Below are 24,269 nucleotides of genomic sequence, written 5' to 3'. Positions count from 1 at the left end.
GCTCATATTATAAGGTAAGGTTATAAAAACCATCTTTTAAGATCATTTTAGTGAAAGTTTCATCCTTCAAGGTGTACCATTCACTGCTCAAATACTAAACAACCTGCTTCCATTGCCGAGATACAGGGCGCTCATATTATAAGGTAAGGTTATAAAACCACCTTTTAAGATCATTTTAGTGAAAGTTTCATGTTCCTATCTCATATAATTTAAGAACAATGATGAATAAATCATTTTCGAGCAAAATTTAAATGGACGGCTGAATATATTACCGCCGGAGAGACGGCCGCGGAATTTAAATGACCGCGCGAAAGGGTTAATAGTGTGTGTGGTGTGTGTGCTTGCATATGTGGAAAACTGTTGAATAAAGTGTTGACTTTTCACCAGCACCTTCATTATAATGTGCGATTCCTGACTCACTGCCACTGTTTTTCCATCAATTTGCACCAGCTGTACTTCCAGTTTTGCTTCCAAAGTTATTTACAGCTAGCAGTCTGTGAAGTCACATTGTCCATCCCTTTTATCCTACCCTTGTCAAGTAGGAAGCGCATATTCCAGAATCTGAGCAGCTTACCCCTCCGAGCTTTAAGAACTGGGGATGTACATTACATGGCTCCCTGAATTTTTACACTAGTCCAGTAGCTTCTTTCATTCTATATAGTGTCAAAATGTAGAAAGGCAATGAGTATTCTCTTTCCTACCTTGTCACATAGGTTCCCCTGAGCTTCTGCTGATGTAGCCCAGGAAGATACATCTTTACTGGCTTATGATAAGGTTCAGGGAAGAACTTTCTATTCTGTGATGATGGTTTCAGAATAAGAGGGATCAGCAGACTGTGCATGTTGCTCGTTCAGGTCATGGCCATGGAATTAGTAAGCAGCAACAAATGTGGATTTTCTTTTTGTCTAGAAATTGTTTCCATTGTAAAAATCCACACTGTCACATTTTATAAGTAATGTAAAAATGTTTTCTATGTTGGACATCAAAATATTAGACAAAGATAATTTTAGGGAGAAGAAGGACTTATCATATAACTACTGTTGATGAGTGAAAATAAAATTCAACTTCTTTATTAACCATCACAACACAATAAATATCAAGGTCAGTGCCCTGCTACAGCTCTACTACATGTTTCGGGTATCAGTAGCTATCATCAGGCAATACATGGTTAACATACATACACCACTGAACTGCAGTACTATTACACTAGATACAATACTATTAAACATATAAAACACTTGACGTAGAAAATACAATAAATCAGATTATATAAAAAAACAGAACTTATAATATAAAACAAGAATAAAATTTTAACTGATGTTTTATAATATCGAATCAGTCATTGGTTTTGTATTTTCTTACATTCCCATGGACAAATTGGAATATTCTGTGTATTTTCTTTTTATATATAGGATTTTATAGGAGGCTCGTGATGTAGATGTAGTAAATTAGTGTTAATTGTTTAGTCAGTGCCTCATCTTACAAAGTGTTGTCCGTACTCTAGGGAATGTAAACAACGACTATAAGATTGCTATACTGCTGTGGTAAGTAATTGTACAATAGTCATGTTCTTTGTCTGTCCAGATACATTAAGTTGACAGTCCTGGATGTGGTTAAGGGGCTCACAGCTAGCATCCCATATTTAGGAAAGTCATGACTCACAGCATTGTGTCATTTATGAAGTCATGACCTGATAACTAACATTGTGTCATGAGAAAGTTGCCATTGTTCACTTCTTGTGTTACATATGGGAGGACATGCTGTTGACTGAACTTTTTTATGGGGGAACAAAATTAATAATGGTTAGTTATTTTTTAAATAAGGCGTTAAGAAAAAACTTGCAATGCCTACTCTCCTTTAAGAGCTTAACCCAATATGGTGGTACTAGCTGGAACAATAAATTAATAATCATGCTTTTGAATCCATTTATGTTCATAATTTCCATGTGTTCACATTGTGGTTGGATATAACCTCTTAAACTTCATAGACTGGAACCATCATCATGTTTGTAATTGTGCTATACAGTATTTTATGAAAATTCATGGTCATGCTTATTTTTTCTATGCCAAATTTTACTTGTCTTACTCCTCTAATGGATTTTGGTTATTGTCTCAAGTGTTTTATCTTCTGCAGAAACTTGCATCAACAGGTGTCACATTTTTTTTTCAAATATCTGTTATCATACACATTTCAGGACCTTACATTAAGTGGGCTTCCATCTTGGAAATTTGTAGGGCGCTCTTGTTGGGGCTACTGATGGTAGCAAACTAAGAAGTGCTGAATTGCGAAGCATACAGGGGCAAGATGTTCAAACCAAGTGTCATTAAAATCATTCTTTTTTTTTAAATTTACTACATGGTGTGGACAGATCCATAGACACCATGACATCATAAGGTGATGTTACTATATAAAGTGAAGAAATATCATTGTTTTGCAAAACTACAGGAGTCTGTCAATCAGTAGTGCTGCAAATGTTTTAGGCACATTCTCAAAAAATGTTGACCCTCTTGTCTGTGACAGTCTAGTTGTGGTGATCATGTACAGGGGATGGACAAAAATATGGAAACACCCAACAAAAAACACATTACTGTGAATAAATGGTGTAGGACAACCTCTGGCTTGCAGAACTGCATGCAGTCTCCTTGGAATGGATAAATAGAGGTCCTGTATGATTTGCCAGGGAATCTTATACCATTCTTCCTGAAAAACATTGTAAGTTCTGTTATCGATGATGGAGGTGGATAGCACACATGCAGATTGCTCTCCAAAACAGACCATAAAGGCTCAATAATATTGATATCTGGCGATTGTGGGGGCCATGGCAGGCGTGACGCTTCATCTTCATTCTCAGAAAACCAGTCCTGGACGATGTGAGCTATGTGAACACAGGCATTGTTTACTTGGTAAATGGCATCACCATTAGGGAACAATGTTTGCACCATGAGATGGACCTGGTCGCCCAAAATGATCACATAGTCATTGACAGTGACGTGACCTTGCAGGGTAATGATAGGTGCGTCAGAATACCACGATATGGCTGCCCATACCACGATCGAACCCCCGCCATGTTTCACTCTTGGCAGCAGATCTGGATTGTAAGCTTGGGATGGCGTTCTCCAGAAGTAAACTTGGCCAGAAGTCGGAAACTGTGAAGGTGGACTCATCCGACCAAATGACCATTTTCCATTGCTCCATAGTCCAGGTTTTATGACTTTGGCACCACACTGTCCTCTTAGTGGCATTTTGATCACTGATGAGTGGCTTTGGAAATGCAGCTCGTCCAGAAATACCCTGCTTGTGGAGTTTCCTTCGTACTGTTTTGGTGCTGACAGGGTTTGTGAGCGTGACATTCAGTTATCAGTTATCAAATTGCTATCATACACAATTGTTTGATTAAGATGAAATTTGAGAGTCATTGTATTTGTTTGAAGCATTTATACCCAGGTACACAGTGTCATGATGTAGGAGACAACAATATAGTCTTCACCAATATGAAAACCTAAAGCAGTACAGTGTTTATATGCTTAATTTGTACTAAGATTGTTGAATTAGGTACTGAAATCATGTAGGTGTAGCACCTTTACAAACATACAAGATAAAAAGTTTTGTTTATATAATCTTTTATATAGCTATCATGCTATAAAATGTCCCTTCCCCTTTAAGAAAAAAGTAAAGTTAGAAAAGTGGCATTACTTGCATNGGTTTTTGCCCCCCCCCCCCCAATGTCTTTGCATTTGATTTCATTCCATGAGAAGTGCTGTTGTGCTGTGTTGTGCAGTGCAGTATGTATGTTTTGCAGAAGCCATCTGTTGCAGCTCATGCATGTCCAATATGCATGCATCGTTTGAGTACAGAAGACGATTTGAAGGCTCACATGCACAGATCACATCCTAGTGACGGCTTCCAGAGAAAGACACTGCAGCAGATCATGGAAAAAAATGAATGGTAAGATTTCTGTTACTGTCAGAATGCCTAGACTTAGCTTTTTGCTGAGTTGGTGGCAGAGACCTGGGTTTCAGTGCGTTGTTTACTAGAACATCATATAAACATGGCGTACAGAAATGAATGGAAGGTTTTCATTATTATCATACAGCATTAGACCAGCATTAGAAACCAGGATACATTCTGACAGTGATCATAGAAGCCTAGGTTCATTCTGCACTTCTGATCGTTGAAGTCTGGATGCATTCTTTACTGTAACTACTATAAGTGAAAGAAATGAGCATGCATTCTGTGTCAGTGGTCATAGAAATCAACGTCCACTCTGCCAGTGGTCGTAGAATCCACCATACATTCTGTGCAAGCAGTAATAGAAACCAGCCTGCATTCTGTGCCACTGGTTGTAGGAAACCAGCATGCATTCTGTGCCACTTATAGAAGCCAGTGAACTTGGCTTTCCTGTAACTCTTGAGTTGATAAGACATGGTCCCCCCCCAATCTGTATTAATGAAGATTTTGTGTAATGGTTTGCTGTAGTGCCATTGGATTGAGTGAAGGATTGTATCCTCTTGTGTATGAAACTGGGTTCACAAACTGCAGATTTACATCACCTGGCCTGTTTTGGTACACTCCATCCTTGCATACAGCAAGTGAAACAGAATTAACCAATCTGTTGTCATGTGTTAGAGTGATTATCGATGGGGTTTTGATTGGTAATCAGATTTATTGTACTCTTCTACAACTGGTGACTACACTTTGTAAACCACTATCATGTACACACTAGTGTTCACAGTCACGTCTTCAGTAGCCATTGCTCAGTAGAACCTTCCAGTGCCAGATATTCCCCTTACTCTGGGTTCTCAAACTATCCACATGCTTCAGCTACCATCTTCGAACACTACAGGCACACAGTGACTGAACCGCAGCAGTCCTCTTTAACTAATTCACTTACTCACCAACCAACTCACTCGACACCAGTAACTAACTCTCACTAATTATCCTGCTTATAACATCTAGGCATGGACCGCACAGAAACTACTGTTCCTCTGTTGCTGTGTCCATTCTTGCATGCGCAGCCATCAACACGGACCATGCAGAAAACACTGCTTTCTAGTTAGTCCATTGGTGCATGTTAGGAATCTGTTGCCTAGCAACGGACATTGTTTGCTAAGTCATTACTCAGCAGCAGGTCTACATGCTACAACAGTACATGGTCTGTTCATAAAGTTTCAGAACTATTTTTTATAACTTTTTCAGACATGCCTGCAACTGAGTGAGCCTTATCACCTTCAAAGTACTCCCCTCCTGCATTCATGCACCACTTCCAATGTTGTTGCCACTTCTGGAAACAGTCCTTTTACACCTTTTTGAGGATTGTGTGTAGCTCTGGATGCAGAATTGTGGAGTCAAAAAAAATGGCTGTTGCAGGGACATGACTCACTAGACACATTTCAAGGGCAATCAGATCACGTGGCTGCAGCAACAGCTACATGAACTTAGCAATAGAGGAACTGTTGGAGGCTGTGTTTTTTATGCAATCTGTGCAGAAACTATGTAAGGGGAGCCAATTGGAGCTTTGAGACAGACGAGTTCTGAGTCTGAAGTGAGTGCTAGCCTGTGGTATTGAGTGGTGGCAAGTAGTAATGAGTTGTAGGAAGGCGTAAATAGTGAGCAAGTTGTGGTCATGAGGAGCTGTGAGATAGTTGCAGGCCATAAGGACATGAACATGGAAGGAGAGGAATCTACAGTGTTGAGAGCCATTACTGAGCAATGACTGGTGAAGACAGGAGGCTGGGAAGAGTTGGCTTGTACTGTAATGAACTGTAAAGTGCATAAACTTGTGAAATTGCTATAATTACTTGTAGTTACAAATTGTAAGACTACAGTAAATTCGATTACCAATCCAAAGCCCATGACAATAGTGTTGTGTGTAGACTCTTTGGTAGGCAGCGCCCACAAAATGAGCAACCATACAACAGCCATTGCTAAGTAATGACTCTGCAAACACCGGCCATTCCTAGGCAGTGGCTAAGTGGTGATTACATGGTCACCCCAACGAACACGAAAGCAACAGTTGCACTGCAACAGAGGAACAGTGTTTTCTGTGCAGTCTATACTGAGATGTTATAAGCAGGGCTAGTTAGGTATTTCAGTCAGTCAGTGGAGTGAATGAGTCAAGAGGACTGATGCAATTCGATCATTGTGAGCTGTTGCTGTGAGAAACTGGTAGCTGAGGCCAGGGGACTGTTCGGGAACTCAGGAATTTGAGTGCCTGCCATTGGAAGCCACTACCAAGCAACAGCTAGTGAAGACTATATAACAGACCGAGAAGACCTAGTGTGTCCTGTAGTGATCTATGAAGTGTGTAGAACAGTGAGAGCTCCTTACTTGTAGTTATGAGTTGTAAGAGTTCAGTAAATCCGATTACCAGTCCAAATCCTGTCTGTAGTCATAATAAAATCATAAAAGTATTTTAAGTTACAGAATATTATAGTGTGCGAGGTGTAGTAGAAGTGGTTGTTTCGCTATCAGAGGGACAGAAGTCCAGTATTAGCAGATAAGTGGCCTCAGTTTTGGTTCTTATTAGAGATTTTCAGCATCACGTTTCTTATTGGCATAGTGATGGCAGTGGTACTGCTGCACGTCATTACTGGTTCACTTGTCTTGTTCATCCCTGCTGAGTTGTGTGCTGCTCATGAAGCTCTTGAGAGGATCATTGTTCAGTATAATGTCCAGTATTCTGCACTGAAACTTCCACATTGCATTGAATACTTATTTCATTCATGAATGAAGGTGACATTGTTGACTCCCCCACAAAGTTAATATGTATGTATTGATAGTATATTTATTAAGAATATCAATTGTATTTTAGGCAAGAGCAGCCCAAAGTGAAATTGCTTCTAAAGAGACGCAGCTTTTCTAAAGTCCACAAAGTGTCTTGGAACATTGCCATCGAGTCAAAAGGCTATGTGAAATGCCTTTTCCAGAACTGCAGCTACCTCGCTCTGACAGTGGATGAGATGATCAAACATTATGGCATTTGTAATGGTGTAAGTACATCTCAGTAATGTCTCATAAATAAGGCAGGAAAATCCCTTAGCGGATTGCAGTCTCCAGTAGAAGGCTAACCCTTATACGCTCAGCGCGCCGATCCATCAGTGTGTTATGTAATGGTCAGAACACTCAGGCAGCTGATCTATCCGCTGCATCTAAATCACGCTTTAAATCTGCAATTCTCACGTTGTGAGTGTGCCCCGAGGCCTCTGTGACTCAACAGTTCCTGCATAGAGCAAATATGCCACATTATATTGAGCTCACATGTTAACATGGTGGTTCAATGCCTTCTTCGTCTGTGGTTTTGGTTTCTTTGCTGTGAATATGTCATAGTTTAATGGCAGTATTTTGTTTTATAATAAAGTTATATATTGTTTATATTTTATATACGTTTTTCAGAGTTGTTAATATATATAATTAGTTACTTTACATTTTTAGCTATCCACATTCTAGGTTAAATAACTCTGACATGTCAGAATATTTAGATACAATTGGCAGTGATAGTGACACTGATGATACAAGTGAAGAAGAAGATGCCCCCACATGCCACACCCCAGCTGCTCGCTCTGTCTGACAGTGAATAGGATGACATGGATGATGAAAACTACAGGAAATTCTGTCACCTGAGCAGCCTATCCCTCTTCCTTTCCAATTCCAAGAACTGTGTGGACCTAAGCATATGCATCCTCCTATTGCTTGCTTCCATCTCTTCTTCACGGACTTGATCCTTAGCCTCATAGTTACCTAATCCAATAGATATGCATAGCAAGTGATGAGCAGTAAAGCACATAATGTTCCCACTCTGCTAAAGAACTAGACCAAAATTACTATGTATGAGATGAAAGGATTCCTGGCCTGTGTTCTAAATATGGGCATCATCAAAAAGCCAACTATAGCAACATACTAGTCCACTCTGTTCCCAAGCCACCTCATGGTTTTGGAAAGTGTTTACCAAGCATTGCTTTTCCCACTTGCTGTGCTTCCATCTTGTCAACAATGAAGGATTGCCAGGCCTCGGAGAACCAGACTACGATTCCCGTACAAGGTACCAACCTCTTGTGGACCATGCAGACAGTGTATTCAGGTATCACTACACTCCCTCATGAAGAAATCAGTGTGGACAAAAGCCCATTGGGTACCAAAAACAAAACCAGTTTCATGCAGTATTTGCCCGAGCACCACCACAGCTGTGGAATCACATTGTGGATGTTGTGCGATTCTGTGTCCAACTACTGCCTGAGGTTTTTCACATACAGAGGGGCCAGGTCACAGGAAGACAAGGGCAACATCCAAAAATGGCCCGGGGTATACCATCATGAAAAAGCTTCTTGAGATTGGAGAGCACTTCAACAAAGGCTACCATGTTTTCCTTGACAACTATTTCAGGTCTGTTCCACTAGTCCACCATCTACAAAGGTCGGATAAAAAGTAGTGGTAACACCTCTCTAGTTCTGAAATGACTTTATTACCTGAGGTAAACACACACATTCCTTTAATATATTTGCTCCCCCCCCATGTGTACCACCTTCTGCCAAATTTGTGGAAGTGCGTCCACTTCTGTTGATGTCCAGCAGTGAATGCCCTACAGCACGAATAATCTCTCTTGTGTTGTAACATGTCCGTCACAGTGGTTCTTTCATTTTGGCAAAGAGATCATAATCGCACGGACTCATATCGGCTGAGTATAGCTGATGTTGCAGTATCTCCCATCCCCAGTGGCGAAGGAGAACCTTGACAGCGTCAGCAGTATGAGCTCTTGCATTGTCATGAAGGGGGTTCGTTTCCAACAAATGTTGTCACAGGGAATTGCAGTAGTAGGCAGCATTTACTGTCTGTCGTTGTGGTTGTCAACATGGGGTCATCCTGAATGGCGTCCCTCCCTTCACGGAACAATTTCACCCATCGTACCACTGTGCGATATGGCAAAGCAACATCACCACATGCTTCTTGCAGTCCCTGATGACAGTTTTATGCATTGTTCTTGTTTCGTAAACATGTTAGGGTGCTTGAACTGGGCCCGTGCACTTCAAGACGATGCACAGTGCAACTCAGTGAAACAACCAGAGCCACTGACTGCACTACTTCGACTAAAATTCTGCTATCAGCTACAAACGGTGTTAGTGCCACTTGACGCACATCTTTCATGTTACAGCAGTGTTGCCACTACTTTTTATCCAACCCTTGTACATCAACTGTGCAACTACATCACTGGAACTGTTGGGAGGAATAGGAAACTCTTAACCCAGCAGTTCAAGAACAAATCTGCAGTTGGACAAAATATGTATTGTAGATCTGGTCCCCTTCTCACATTGTTTTCCATGAGAAGAAATCACAAACAAATCCTGTCATCATTCTCTGCAGCCACACCACAGCCCAAGAAGATGTACAGGGAAGAAATGGCAGCAATCCACAAATAAAACCAAAAATTATCACATCCTACATCAAGTTTATGGGCGGCATCTACTCTTCAGACATGATGCTGTACACTTATTTGGATGAAACGCAGACAGCGGTTTATTGGAAAAAGGTAGCTGTCAGTATTGTAGCCAGGATGGTGTTGAATAGCTACAGTCAGTACACAAAAACTAGAGGGGCCTGGCAAACTGGAAATCAAGTACAACTTCAGTGTCCAGAATCAAGAGCTTGGGGGAGGAGTAGTTTTTGCTGAAGGACAGTGCTGAAGCAAGTGATTCTCAGGGACCATGAGGATTCAGAAAACTCTCTGACAAGAAAGAGCCCCAGGGCATTGTCCGCAACAGAAGGGGGAGGAGACAGAAACCCAGAACATTATGCACCAGATGCATTGAGAGGTTCCATTGAGCGTGCTTCCCTAAACATAGGTGCTAACTGCAAAAGGTACATATGCACTGTTTTACATTGTGTGATGTAGTTCCGGACCAGAGAGCTCTTCATGCATAAATCTTCTATAAAAATTTACAGAAAAATATTCACTTTCTAACAGGCTTGGTGATAAGAACAGAAGATCAAAACGACAGTTTTATTTTTTGCATAAATAATATAAATTTTGAGTTTCTATATTTCTTTCAGTTTTCATTTTTCAAATTATTTATAGTGTTAGCACTTGTAGGCTGTTTTTGTTTAAATCTGCTGCCTATAGTGAATAAGTGTGATTTTTTCATGTGTCTGATGAAAATTTTATTTCTAGTGAATTTTTTAAGTGAGACTTGGAAATTGAGCCAGATTCGCCTTAGTGTTTTAGGCCAGGTACTTGGAAAATAGGCTGAGTGTGAAAGGGTTAATTGTTGCAGTTATTTTAATGCCCCCGTTTATGGGCTTTAACATTCCTTGTCCCTGCCTGCCTCACAGAGGAAGGTGGGTGCACTTATAAGGTGGAATTCCTGTTATTAGCATATATAAGACGATGGTGTGTTACTAATTGATCTGTTTGTGGTTGTCTGATGATGATGCCAGCAACTCAGACTCTATAGCATGTAATGGTAGCACTAATTACTGAAGAAGGATTTGGAACAAAGCAGTCATAACTTAATCTCATGTATGGCATTTGCCTGGAGTGTCTGAGGAAAGCCACACAATATCGTAATGAGCGTAGTCATTGAGATTTTAATGGGCAGCTCTTGAATACAAGACAGAAACGTTACTGCTTGAGCCATCTCATCAAATCAAAATCTCAAACTGCTTTGTCCTGTGGGCTGTGGTATTCAGAGTCTGTACTGAAAAGTGAAAGGTGAAACTGTCCTTGTGTTTAATTGAGCACATCATCAAGATACATGGGAGTGGAGGAGTAGCTCCATGCATTCAACGTTGGATGGAGGTGAATGGTCACTTTCAGATCCCAGCCACTTTATTCCTAGGAAAGAGATCATGTTACCCACTTACTAGGAAGTTTGGGTGGGCACCAGGGTCAATCTGGACATTGTGGAGAAGAGAAATTCTCTGCCTTTGCTTGGAATTGAATGCTTATTGGAACCTGTGCTTTGAACTGTGTTTCATAGTTCAGGAATGATAGTAAGAGACCTTGAACCAATATGAAGTGCATGAAAGAATGATCACTGTAGTTGGGGATATTTCTTTTAGCTTTTCAGGGCCATCACCCATCCCATTATTTTTACCTCCCTGAGACTTTGTCTGTAGTGAGATAGAAAGGGGTAGCCATACACCTCAATACTAGGTGGTGATGGAATGACCTTGACTGTCCAAAAGAAAGGTGGCCAGCTATAGTGGAAGAATGCAGAAGTTTGAGCAAGGCATCCCATTCAGAGGCCGACCTAGTGAACCACATTTTGTTGGCTGAGAGGGAAATGGTCTGTTGTGGATACTGCAAGACGCTCAGTAAGAAACCAGTTTTACACCCAGACAAGTACTTTGAACTGTCATGCAGTTAGAAGCTTCAGAAGAAGTTGTAAATACTATATACCAGGGCTAGTGCTAGTGCTAGTGACTTGGTATAATGAAATGTGCCTTTCTTCTTACCACATGTGTGCTCTGAACTGTAACAGTCAGGAGTTCTGAGTTCTGTGCATAGTCAGAAAACTTGTTTTATATGTATAAAACCCAGAATAATTGTCATCACTGGTGAGAAGACAATGGGGAATTTGTGATATTGTGTAATGTAATCCAGCAACTACTGACTGTCAAGTGGCAGGTCACAACACAAGTTCCTGAACATAAGATGTTCTCCATACATGTGATGAAGGTGGTTTTGTATGACTGCTCGGTAACATCCATCTGCTGTATGTGTGTGACTGCAGTTGTTTTGTATTACTGTTCCATAAAAACCATGTGTCATGTGTGTGACTAGCTGTTTTGTCTTACTGCTCTGTAACATCCATCTACCATATGTGTAACTGTAGTTGTCTTGTGTTATTGCCACATAATGTCCACCTGTCATGTGTGTGACTACAGTTGTTTTGTGTTGGTGCTCCATGAAGTCCATCTGCCATGTGTGCGGCTCCGTAATATCCATCTGCTGTGTGTGTTACTGAGGTTGTTTTCTGTTAGTGCTACATAATGTCCTCCTACCGTGTTGCTGTGGGTCTTCTCATGTTAATGCTGCATAACATCCATCTGCTGTATGTGTTACTAAGGTTGTTTTGTGTTATTGCTACATAGCATCCATCTGTTGTGTGTGTATTATTAAGGTTCTGTGCTGCTGCTACATAATGTCCTTCTGCTGTGTGTGTGTGTGGCTACGATTTTTTTTTCTGTTACTGCTCTATAACGACCATCTGCTGTGTGCAACTACAGTTGTTTTGTGTTACTGCTCCATAACTTCATCTGTCATGTATGTGACTAAGGTTGCTTTGATGACTGCTCTGTAAGTTTCATCTTCTGTAACTGTGACTAATCACTGTAATTAGATTCAGCCTTGCTGAAGATCCTGTTGTGTTATGCCCTTAAGTATGAACACTGTCTCCAGCTGTATACTGTTATTGTGGTTAGGATTGCTGTTTTGTGATCAAGATATTCTAGGTTTTGATCTTAGTTGGGAGACCTGTGAACTTATAGGGCTTTACTTGTTGTCCACACTCCCTCCAGACATGTTGAGATTCCACCATGAACAGGCCTGAACACTTCTCATCTCATCATTAGCTCTCATCCTGATCTTTCTGTTACCTGTATGTCCCTATCTGGGTGTGCATGGGGTTCAGTTGTGCTCAAAAATGCTAAAATTCCAGCTTTTGCACTGATCATACTGACTGCACATCGTGTCAGTCACATGTTTTCTTCCACACAAGGTTCAGCCAAATTGCAGCCATAGGAACAAGACAGATGGGAGATGCATATTACAGGAGTCATATGTTGTAACAGAGTATTTGAAATACTGACATGGTGCATACAGTTCATGTATTACTGTAGGGTTTTCCTGGAAGTAACATTATGAAAATAACTGCATTAAGTATTGCTCCTGCACAACACTTTGTTATTGACCATACTTGTAGTAATACACTGTATACAGATAACCATAAAATATTTAGCTCACTTTATTGTTCCAGGGTGGTGATGTAGGAGCATATCGGTGCCCTTACAAATGTGCACACTGTGGTGGCGCTGTTGAAACAGAAGAGAAACTCCAAGCTCATATAGAAAGGTCCCATTCCACAGAACAATCATCATATGACATAAAATTATTATCTGCTAGTTCTTCTACAAATTATGACACAGAGTCAGTCGTTCCATCTCTAGAACTGATGAAACCTGCTAAATTGAAAAGTCAAGTGGATAAAGAGAGTTCTCATTTACAAGATTCCTTCATCATCACATTGAATGCATCCGATGGAAATGAGTCAGATGATAAAGACATACAGCTAGTTTCTGTTGACAATATCAAAGTTGAGGCAGGAGAAACTCTTGGTTACAGCAGTGGTGATAGGGTGCAGAATGTTCATGACTCCAACAGTGGTCAGTCACATCTTTACAGTACTTCATGTCCTGTTACCAGGGCCAAAAGTTGTCCAGTTAACAAAAAGTTACTAATGGAACAGGTTCTGCCTCACGTAGAAGAGGTGAGTAATGCATGGGAAGAACGAAATGTATCAGAAGTCGAAGAAATAAAGGAGAAATGTAACAACAGAGAGAATGCTGACAAGATTGTCACTGAATGTGTGGCAGAGAGTATGGACTATGGAACTGTTGCTGCTGAGGAGAAACCAGATGTGTGTGTTCCATTTATTGAACCTGGTTTATGTTCAGCATTATGTGAAGTAGATATGGACTGTTCAGGAAGAGACTCTGGTGTTAATATTTGTAGCACAGAAAATCCACCTTTCTGTATTGTCTCTAAGATGGATTTGAATCAGCATGTGTATTCAAAGAGTCATCTCTCCAGCAGTGTTCCATCAACGAGCAAACAGTCAAACGACATTGATGTCAGGACTGACATCCATGAGGACGATACTTATTCCAGTGTGTACCACAGGAAACAGTACTCAAGTATATATAGTGATGAGAGTTATGGTGGTGGGTTTTGCGAACAGCCAAATACTGAGACAGACTCTGATACATCAGCCAAATGGCTTGACACTTGTAGGAATGTGGAACAGCAAAGTACGGAAGGTGACAGTGGCCCTGGCAAATGTCGCATTTTGAAAACATACAGCAGGAGGAGGTTAAGGTTGCATTCTAATGCCTTCAGCAGCCCAGTACAGCCGAGTAAGTCATTCATTGAAGTGGCTGATATGAAGAAAGAGACACCAGATACTACTGCAAGAGAGCTGAATAAGTAAGTATAGTGTGCAAGGTGTGTATCCTTATCAGGGCAGTCAGTCCTTACAGTGGCTTATGTAATAAAAGGCTGCGCCATAACTCAAGCGGTTAGTTGTTGGCTTCCCACCGTGATGGCCCTGGTTCGATCCCAGGTCTGGTCAAGTGGGATTTGTGGCAGACAAAGTGGTGCTGGGGAGGGTTTTCTCCGAGTAATTCGGTTTCCCCTGCCAATCTTCATTCCACCAAATTCTCCATCATCATAATCACCCGGGTAGGTACAATAGAGCAATCAGTTGCCGCCATGCCAAGTGGATTCAGTTGGATTCCACCCCCCACTAAGAGAATTACATGATAAAATGATCTGTTCCAAAATCTGTTCTTCCTCCCCATATACAGTCAAGCCTTGACATTAGACATTACAGGAATTTACAAATAAAAAAAATATGCTGCATTATACAGTGTAACAAACTCAGTGATTCAAAAATAGTTTACAGCTGCCCCTGTTGGAGTCATGGTACACAGAGAGAACAAAGAAGCTCTGGGTAAGACAATATCCCATTTCAGACAGAAGGAATGAACCATGTGAGACATGGAGTCATAGAGTTTTATGAGTCAGGAAAAAGGAGAGGTGATGTTAGAAGTCAGGGAACATAGAATGTAGTGCCTTGGCAGTGATTTTAATAGTGTGTAGACACTTCATGACTAAACTCATAATATCCCAAAACAGTTCAAGTGTGTGTAACTGCAGTTCTTTCCCCTAGCTTCCAGTCATATATAATATAATATAGCACGAAGGTTTGCATAATAATGTGACTGGTAATATTTATTCTCTAGAATGATTTGGTGGGGATATGAAAATAACAAAGAATAATTCAAAATTCTCATCAACATCAGATTATTTGAACTGAAGAGTTAAAGATTTTCTTAAATTTAGTTAACCCATTCTACCCACAACCAACTGCTAATTGGTTGGTGTCATTTGAGTGAAAGTACCACCCACTGTTTGCTGCATGGGCATAAGTCCAAACTGCATTCTGCTCACAGTTCTTTGCATGTGCATGCATGCAAGAATCAATGCCTTGAACTTTAGTAAGAGACCAGCACATTAAAATGCCTGACATATTATGGGTCATGCTAAGAGTCATAATTGGAATACACACAGTCTCCTGACATTGCATACTTAAGAAATGATTGTGGAACAGCCATTGTATGTAATTGCTAAGCTGTAAAATTCATGTTATGTTAGTGGCAGGTAAACTGTGTGAACCCACAATTATTTGTTTGTCTACCATAATAAAATTAAGTTTAAGTAACATTGAAGTTATTGCATTTGTAATGAAAACAACCCTTTATAACATAAGAGTATGGTCCATACCATCTGTAGCGCCCTGTGCCTTTGACACCACATGATGACCTTATTAGGTGTATACCAGTCACAAACCAAGACTGAGACAAATTTCACTGATTTGTACTCATCAATGAAAGAACAATGTTGAGGCTCATTTTCACATGACATTTGAAGTTGTGACATTTTGTGGTCATGACTGTGAAATGTTTTTTGAAAGATAAAGTCATGACATGTTACACCAGAAGTGAAACTCAGTTTGATTCCCCAACATTAATGTAGATGTCATGACATTCAATGCCATGGTGCAAATGTTGCAACTTTAGCTTTGTCACATGAAAAACAGGCCTTTAATTTACTTCACATAACACTGTGTTTTGTTCATTGTCATCCTAAACCGTTTCTTCCCTTCCTAATTTGCCTTTTGATGCTGACTTCACACAGGCATATTATGTCAAGCTTCATTATTCAAGTCTTCCATTTCATTGCCAAAATTAAGGTTTTCCTTAATTTTGCAGTTGTCATGAACCAGAACACAGAGAACTTTCCCTAGACAAGGGTGAGGCTTAGAGGGAGGGTTAATATGCTGCTAGCTGTAAATAACTTTGGAAGCAATACACCAAGTACAGTTGGTGCAAAAACAGTAGTGGCTATTTAGGAATCATTCATTATGGCAAAGTTGCAGGAGAAAAGTCCTTATTTAATGCAGTGGCTTTCCATGTCCATAACATTAAGAAATGGGCAGTTCCATTAATATTTGTTGCTGTAATGAAATCATAGTTATAAGCCGCACTATGTCTTCAGTTTCACTGTATTTGAGATAGCCATAGTCTTGATTTATGGTATATGATGCCTGGTCTTAATTCAGCCATATGTGGAAAACAGTGGATTTCATGGAACACTATTGTAGTGTTCACAGAAGCCTGCAATTTAACCCTGTACTGAGAAAGTTGAATCCAGTTCACTCTTTCGTAGTCATAAACCTAGATCCATTTTATAATATGATCATACACAAGCAGAGTGTATAAAGGATGTGTGAATATCCTCTCAGGCAAGCAGCCATGTCAATGTTGAGTTACCCAATGTTTCAAAGATCTCCATCATCAGGGTTGATGCACTAAATGATGATACATCACTATACCAGTCTGTCAAGCCGGTGCCTCATCCTACTGGTGTACTGTGCAGCAGAAGGGTAGAGTCAGATTGTGCAGTCATTCAGCCATCTCTTACCTCTCACTCTTACGTGTACTTAACCCGATGTCCCAACTAATTATTTGGTCTCTGTAGCATGCTCTTCCCTGTGTTTCTCTTGTTGGGATTTTCTTGACGTATGTATGCTGGAGTGCCCTCCTAATAATTTGGTGCTGAGTTTGAACCTTTCCACTCTGTTTATAATATATGTATTTAATTTTATTTCCTTTGCCTCTTTGACAACTTGGTCCATGCATCCTGATGGTTTGCCTGGTACTTTGGTCCCTTGGTGCTTGATCTGATGGCCTGATCAAGTGCTGTATTCTGCCATTGCAGACTTGTCAGGCTGAAACAAATGTAGACATTGTTCATGTCCTGTACACTTCATTTCAGCAGATTGACCTTTCTGCCCCATATCCATCAAGACATCAGTTTGATGATGTGTGGTGAACGTATTTCCATTGTTGTGTGTCTGTGAGTTTGCGGTTTTGCAATGGCTGACCTGAGAGAGCAACATGCCTGTATAAAGTTTTGTTTCAAACTTGGGAAAACTGCTGCAGAAACGCACCAAATGTTGAAGCAAGCTTTTGGTGAAAACAGTTTAGGCCAGACACAAACTTACAACTGGTATGAGTGTTTTAAAAATGGCCGAACATTGACTGATGATGACGATCGTTCGGGACGGCAGTCAACGGGCAAACCACCAGAAAATGTCGCGAAAGTTATGGATCTGATTCTGCAAGATCATAGACTGACCATCCAAGACCTCTGTAACACCTTGGGACTAAGTTATGGTACATGTCAACGAATTTTGTCAGGGTAACTGAACGTGAGGAGGATTGCGGCAAAGTTTGTGCCACGACTGCTGCAAAATGAACAGAAGCAGCATCGCTTGAAGTCTGCAGGGAACTTCAGCAACAGCTTCAAGAGGATCCAGACTTTCTTTTGAAGGTTGTCACTGGTGATGAAAGTTGGGTTTATGGCTATGACCCTGAAAGCAAGCAGCAATCGTCGCAATGGAAGAGCCCTTCTTCACCTCGGCCAAAAAAAGTTTGACAAGTCAAGAGCAACATTAAGTCCATGTTGATCTGTTTTTTTTTTATTGACGGGATTGTTCATAAGGAGTTCGTCCCTCCTGGTCAGACAGTCAATAAAGAGTTCTATCGCGATGTTCTAAGGCGTTTGAGGGAGAACATGAGGAGAAAACGTCCAGAGAAGTGGCACACGAATGACTGGGTACTCCACCATGACAACACACGACCGCATACAGCTTACATTGCACAGGAATTTTTGGCTAAAAACAAGATGGCAGTTGTTCCCCACCCACCATACTCGCCAGACTTAGCTTCATGTGACTTCTTTCTCTTCCCCAAGATGAAAATCAAGTTGAAAGGGCGAAGATTTGATACAGTTGAGGAAATTCAAGCAGAAACGCAGACAATACTAAACACCCTAACAAAGAAAGACTTCCAGGATGCATTTGAAAAGTGGCAGAAACACTGGGATCTGTGTATGCGCTCCCAAGGGGACTACTTTGAAGGTGATGGTGCAGAATAAGATCTACGTAAGATGTAATAGTTTTTATTAATATATTTTGGGAACTTTTGGATTGCACCACGTATTTATAAATTACAATTTTTTAAACCAAATTGGTTTAAAAAATTTTAACAAAATAATTTTAAACATACTAATTATAATTTATAAATACTCATATTTTAACGTATTAGTACAAGCCGCTGTAATTGTTAAATACAGTAGATTTGTACTCATTGTATTATGATAACATTGTATGTATATATTAATATTCACAAAATATGTGGTTTCTAATTGTACTGATATCCTTCTGAAGATGGTCTATAATACTGAAAAATGTAAATGATAAAAGATTAAAAAGGAAAGAAAATTCATCAGTCACAGTGGACAGAATTAATTAACCTTTTATAGGATGGCACATTTCAATCTGCTCCAGGGAGAACTTTTGAGTTCTGAGTTTCCAGTGTGGAGGGGTGTAAGATGTCTCCAAGCTTCTCACTTCTCACCAGCAGCTTTATACAGATGTCATCTCTGCATTTTCCGCCTTGTAAATCACATACACAAAGGAGTTCTAAGTTTTCATTTAGCTCATTCAGTTTTGTTCAGTAATTTATTGAAAGGACATAAATATTAATTAGTTACTGAATTCAGCAAAGGAAAGGCGTTTGTTATAAGTTACACAGTTAATTACTACAGTAATGTGGTGGGGCAAAATTAAGTGAAATAGAAGTGAATCAGCATTGAAGATGACTTAGCTCATCATATGATGAATTCGTACATCATTACCCACCTTCCATTATTTCTGTAAACACAACTTACAGTGGCGCACAACCTAAATAATTAAACCTTATCAATTATTCCCCCACATCATCATTATCCCTGTCCGAAGGTAGAGAATGGTGTAGTAAGGATGGCACAATTCTGGCCAAGCTGTCAACATCAAAGGTGAGTTGGAAGAGATGTATCACCATAAACCATTTTACACATTGTTTTATATGCCATGCATTATTATGTTGTTTAACTTTCTCATTTTATCTGATGGATGTTTTCATGTGTTACTGACTAGACATGGGGTTTGGATTGATAATTGGATTTATAGAACACATAACTCGTAACTACTGAGGGTTATAACACCCTAATCTACACACTTCAAAAATCACTATCGCTCATGCCAAGTCTCGGTCTGTTTTAGCCTTCACTAGTTGTTGCTTGTCCTATTGGTCACTGTTATATAGCCTCAGCATGGATCGCACAGAAGACGCTTTGTCCATTAATTCTTTTACTGTTGTGTGTGTTTCTGTTGCTGAGGTAGCATGTTTTGGTCATCATGAAAACATGTCTACTCCCATTGGTTAGCAGTGGAAGACTTTTCTTGTTAAACTATTCCGGCTTTCAGCCATCATGTCAAATTATTGGTGAGTCATATAACCTCGGAGCGGACCCACCAAGAACACTGCCTGCATCACCTCTTCTATTGTTGTGTGATGTCACCATGCACATGTATGCTTTGGGCGCTGCATAGGAACAAGTGTACACATCACGTATCTTGGCACCTCCTCTATTGTTGTGTGCAAGCATTACATAGCAACAGCTGATGTTTACAGAGTGACTGCGTCTATGTGCCACAATATTACGTGTTGTTTTCTCTCAACTGGGTGCTGCTCCTTGACCATGATCTTCATAATGGTGTTTCATTCACTGGTTATTGCTTATCCTGTTGGTCCTTGTTATATAGCCTCAGCATGGATCGCGCAGAAGACGCTGTGTCCATTAATTCTTCTACTGTTGTGTGTGTTTCTATTGCTGAGGTAGCATGTTTTGGTCATCATGGAAACATGTCTACTGCCATTGCTTAGCAGTGGAAGACTTTTCTTGTTAAGCTATTCTGGCTTTCAGCCATCAAGTCACATTATTGGTGATGTGAAATGTGATTTCTAAACTAGCTAGAAGGAAGTTTAATAAACTGCAAAGAACACAGTTGGAAATTTTGTATACTGCAATATACGATGGGGTACCCAAAAGAAACCGAACTAATTTTTTTGTGGGCAGAGCTTTTGTAGTACCGCATTTTGCCGCTATGAGCGCATAGAGCTAACATTCCTGAGTCGATAAGCCGACTACCGTTGCTTCAGAAGGTAAGGAGTAGTTTTGGCAGAGTTTATAATGGCAACTGTTTTGTGTGATCGTCGTTTTTGCAATGGCTGATTTTCGTGAACAGCGTGCGGCGGTGAAATTCTGCTTTTTGCTTGGGAAAAGTGGAACAGAAACTCTTGAAATGTTAAAAACGGCGTACAAGGACAATGCTATGGGGAAAACTCAAGTGTTTGAGTGGTTTTCCCGTTTAAAAAATGATGAAATGTCAATTGATGACAAACCTCGTTCTGGTCATCCTTCCACGGCCCGAACACATGAAAATGTTGAAAAAATTCGTGAAATCATCAAGGAAGATCGACGGACCATTGAAGGAATTGTGGAGCTGTCGGGAGTTACTTGGAGCTCAGTTCAGCGAATTTTGACAGAAGATTTGGGAATGAAAAGGGTGGCTGTGAAATTCGTGCCACGACTACTGAACAAAAACAAGGTCGCATGGAAGCATGCTGTGCTTTGAAAGAAAAGTCCCGAAATGATCAAAACTTTTTTGTTTCCTTGAATGAAAAGAGACATGAAATGAAAGCGTTTTGCTGATGTTGCTGAGATGAAGGAAAAAACGACGGAGGCGCTGTCAAGCATCTCAAAAGATGAATTTAAAAACTGTTTTGAGAAGTGGAATAAAAGACTAGGCAAGTGTATTAGTGTAAGTGGAGAGTACTTTGAAGGGGATTGAAGGTTTGTGCTTAAAATTTGAATAAATAAGTTTTAAAAAAAATTAGTTTGGTTTCTTTTGGGTACCCCCTCGTATAGTGCAGCCCTTTCCTGTCTTTGTTTTTTTCTGATATTTTGTTACATCCTATTATGTAAGTCGCTTTAAATTATATTGTATATATTATATTCCTGTAAAAATGAAACACCTAAAAGCATATATAGTTGTCCCTGTGCATAACTAATTAAGCACTATGCCATGAAGGTGTATGAGGGAATGAATGCATAGATCCACGTTCTCTTGACCTTGGTACTAGTTGTTGTGGTCAGCTGCATACCCTGGCTGCCTTATCCCTGGTTAAAGAGACCCCAGTATCCATTGGATAGGAGGCTAGCTGGGCATCCGAACTGGTCTGGACCCTACTGAATGCAACTAGCCTGTAAGAATATGTGTGAAATCAACAAAACCATTTTCTGCTCCATATGATCAGCAATGTTAGCAAGAACTCAGGCCCAGCCATCCCAGGAAGAATAGTAGAACAAGAAAACATGTGAACAGATAGTGTGTGTTCAGTGCTGCACATTCACATAAAACATTCAACACCTACAACTTTAACAAAGTAACTACAGTGTTAAACAACAGATTAAAAAACAGCCCATCGTATTATACAATATAATATTGTAATAAATATTGTCATGTCGATTGGTGAATAGATTTATTGACCACTTACAGGTCATAACTACAAATAACTGTAATGCTGTTGCTGATTTTCACACTACAAATCACTCCACACTAAGCTTTCTCAGTCTACTTTCACTAGTCTTTACTTCTTAACTGCCCTCCACAATGGATATTCCTCTGTAGTGTCTTCACTAGATGTTTCCTGGTAAAGAATCTTAGCAATGGAGATTCTTCTGTTTCTGGTGCCCACTAGTTAACACTCAACAACTGAACCCTCAACTCTACTGCATTCACTCCCTCAACAGAAAGTGGTCGGTCGAGTCATATAACCTCGGAGCGGACCCACCGAGAACACTGCCTGCATTACCTCTTCTATTGTTGTGTGATGTCATGATGCACATGTATGCTTTGGGCTCTGCATAGGAACAAGTGTACACATCACGTATCTTGGCACCTCCTCTATTGGTGTGTGCAAGCATTACCTGGCAACAGCTGATGTTTACAGAGTGAGCTCTTAGCAATGGATCTATATGTCACAATATTAGCTGTTGTTTTCTCTCAATTAGGTGCTGCTCCTTGTCCATGATCTTCATAATGGTGTTTCATTCAGATATATCCTCTTCTTACCTAATCTGCTCTATCTTTAATTTGAGCAGTGTTCCTGAATATGTTTCTGATTTTGTCTGATGCCCTAATTTTCAAATTTAGGCATTCTTCTTTGCTTTTAAATACTTCTTAATCCTTGTCAGAATGTTCTGCAGGAATCTTTCAGGGCATTATGGTTCATATTTAAATTCAGCCCCTTTCAAATTTTGATGAAATTTAGTGAGCTTGTACACACTATAGAAGGGAGAGAAATGGGCAGAATTTAGTCCTCTACATCCTACAGTCTTGGTTATGTAGTACACTGAACACCACAGTGTAGTGGTTAGGTATCTCCTTTATACTTTGGAGGTTCTAGGTTTAAATCTCAGGCTAGAGTTTTCCTTGGTTCTTACAGACAGATGTTGGGGTATTATTTTAAGTTAGATTTTGAATGCTTCCTTTTACATCCTTTCCTGTTCATTATTTGCTAATTGTCCTACTATTGAATGCCATATTGTCTGAGCCACCGATATCAAGTTTACCTTATCTAAATAAGTTATTATAGCAGGAATTCAAAATTTGAAAGAAGTGACATTTACTGATATGACACAGCCACATATGAGCCTAAACAGGGATTCTGACATGCCAGAATTTTTATGGTGATCATGCATTTCTTAACTTGGTTGTTATTTGATGCATTTATATTGCAATGCAGAAGTAATTTTATTTGAAACTGTACATCATACCCCTATAAATATAGCTATAATAATCAGTGTGTCCTATATCTGCAGTTTAAACACAAAATGTCATACTTAATTTAATTGCTTGATTTCCCTTATTTTAAGTAAATGTAATCCAGAAGTATGCAGACAGAGAAGCACAACAGAGACATCTGTTGCTAGACAACAGCTAGGTAAACATTGTTCCTGCAGCAATGAATGAATGCACGGATTACTGTGACAACATATGCAGATTACAACAAACTGTTGTAGATGGTGTTTTTTCTATGGTTGTCGTGAAGTTGTGGAAAGAAAGGAATTTGCCAGACAAAGCAACGAGTCATACTGGAAAGTCATACCAATTAGAAGCACATTAGACACCAGTGCAAGATCCGGACAACAGTGAGAGATTTGTTATCAAGGAGTTCAGTGTGTGAACTGTTATAATCAAGTGTAATTGTAATGGACATGTCCAGTAAGTCCAATCATAAAATCTGGAACCCACAGTTATTCATCGTGCAAACCCTAATACATGGCAATATATTAACACCAACAGGCCAGACTACTTTATTTCTAATGATAGAACACCTTTTGAAGTCTTGGAAATAAAATTTGTTGTTCACTTTTAATACATACTGATTATTAAACAGTATGTTTTATGTAAAAGGTCTCTGATGAATGTAATTTAGTTTCACTCATTTATGAAGAGATTATTCAATATATGATGGCAAATGACTGAGCTTTTTAATGTCCGGGAGCTGCTGTGCAGCAGCACTGTTCCAGATTCTGTACATTCATTGCCTTTTATTGCAGGCAGGTGGAGGAGTCTGATGGGCAGAGTACACAAGGCACAACCCATTCAGGTATGTACATTGCATGAGAAAAGATGATCTTTTGAAGGCTTGTGACAGTGGTTAATACAAGTGTAAAATTGTAGTAGTTGACTGTACTCCTGTCTTGAGGCGGTCTGTTGTAATTATGCTTAGAAGTCTTTTATTACAAGGGTAATTTAGAAAGTAACAGCAAAATCGCAATATCTTCTCTCGTGATAGGCCCACATGCTGATGCACACAGAGGTGTAAGCATGGGACCTAACTAATGTAATGACATATTTGACTTTTACCATTCAGTTGTCTTTCATCACTGCTGCCATTAGCACAGCCACTCCACTTACCCCAGCACTACAGAAGAGCAGCATGTAGTGATTCATTTTTTGTGGACTGACTATCAGTGTAGT

The 24,269-nt window shown here is 39.9% G+C and overlaps 1 protein-coding gene across 1 annotated transcript in view; it reads left to right on the top strand.

The window, feature by feature from the left end:
- Window positions 1-23,895, top strand: part of LOC111872239 — a gene marked incomplete at its 3' end in the record, with an annotated part of 37,869 nt that extends 13,974 nt beyond the window's left edge. The window contains 4 exon segments of the mRNA XM_033754620.1: window positions 3,800-3,945; window positions 6,812-6,989; window positions 12,969-14,194; window positions 23,846-23,895. Coding sequence (XP_033610511.1) covers window positions 3,800-3,945; window positions 6,812-6,989; window positions 12,969-14,194; window positions 23,846-23,895 — 1,600 coding nt within the window.
- Window positions 23,896-24,269: the final 374 nt, after the last annotated feature.

The sequence above is a fragment of the Cryptotermes secundus genome, unplaced genomic scaffold (assembly GCF_002891405.2).
Source record: "Cryptotermes secundus unplaced genomic scaffold, Csec_1.0 scaffold860, whole genome shotgun sequence".
Taxonomy (NCBI): Eukaryota; Metazoa; Arthropoda; class Insecta; order Blattodea; family Kalotermitidae; genus Cryptotermes; species Cryptotermes secundus.
Note: the sequence above shows the minus strand (reverse complement) of the source record. Positions and strands in the feature narration are given on the sequence as shown.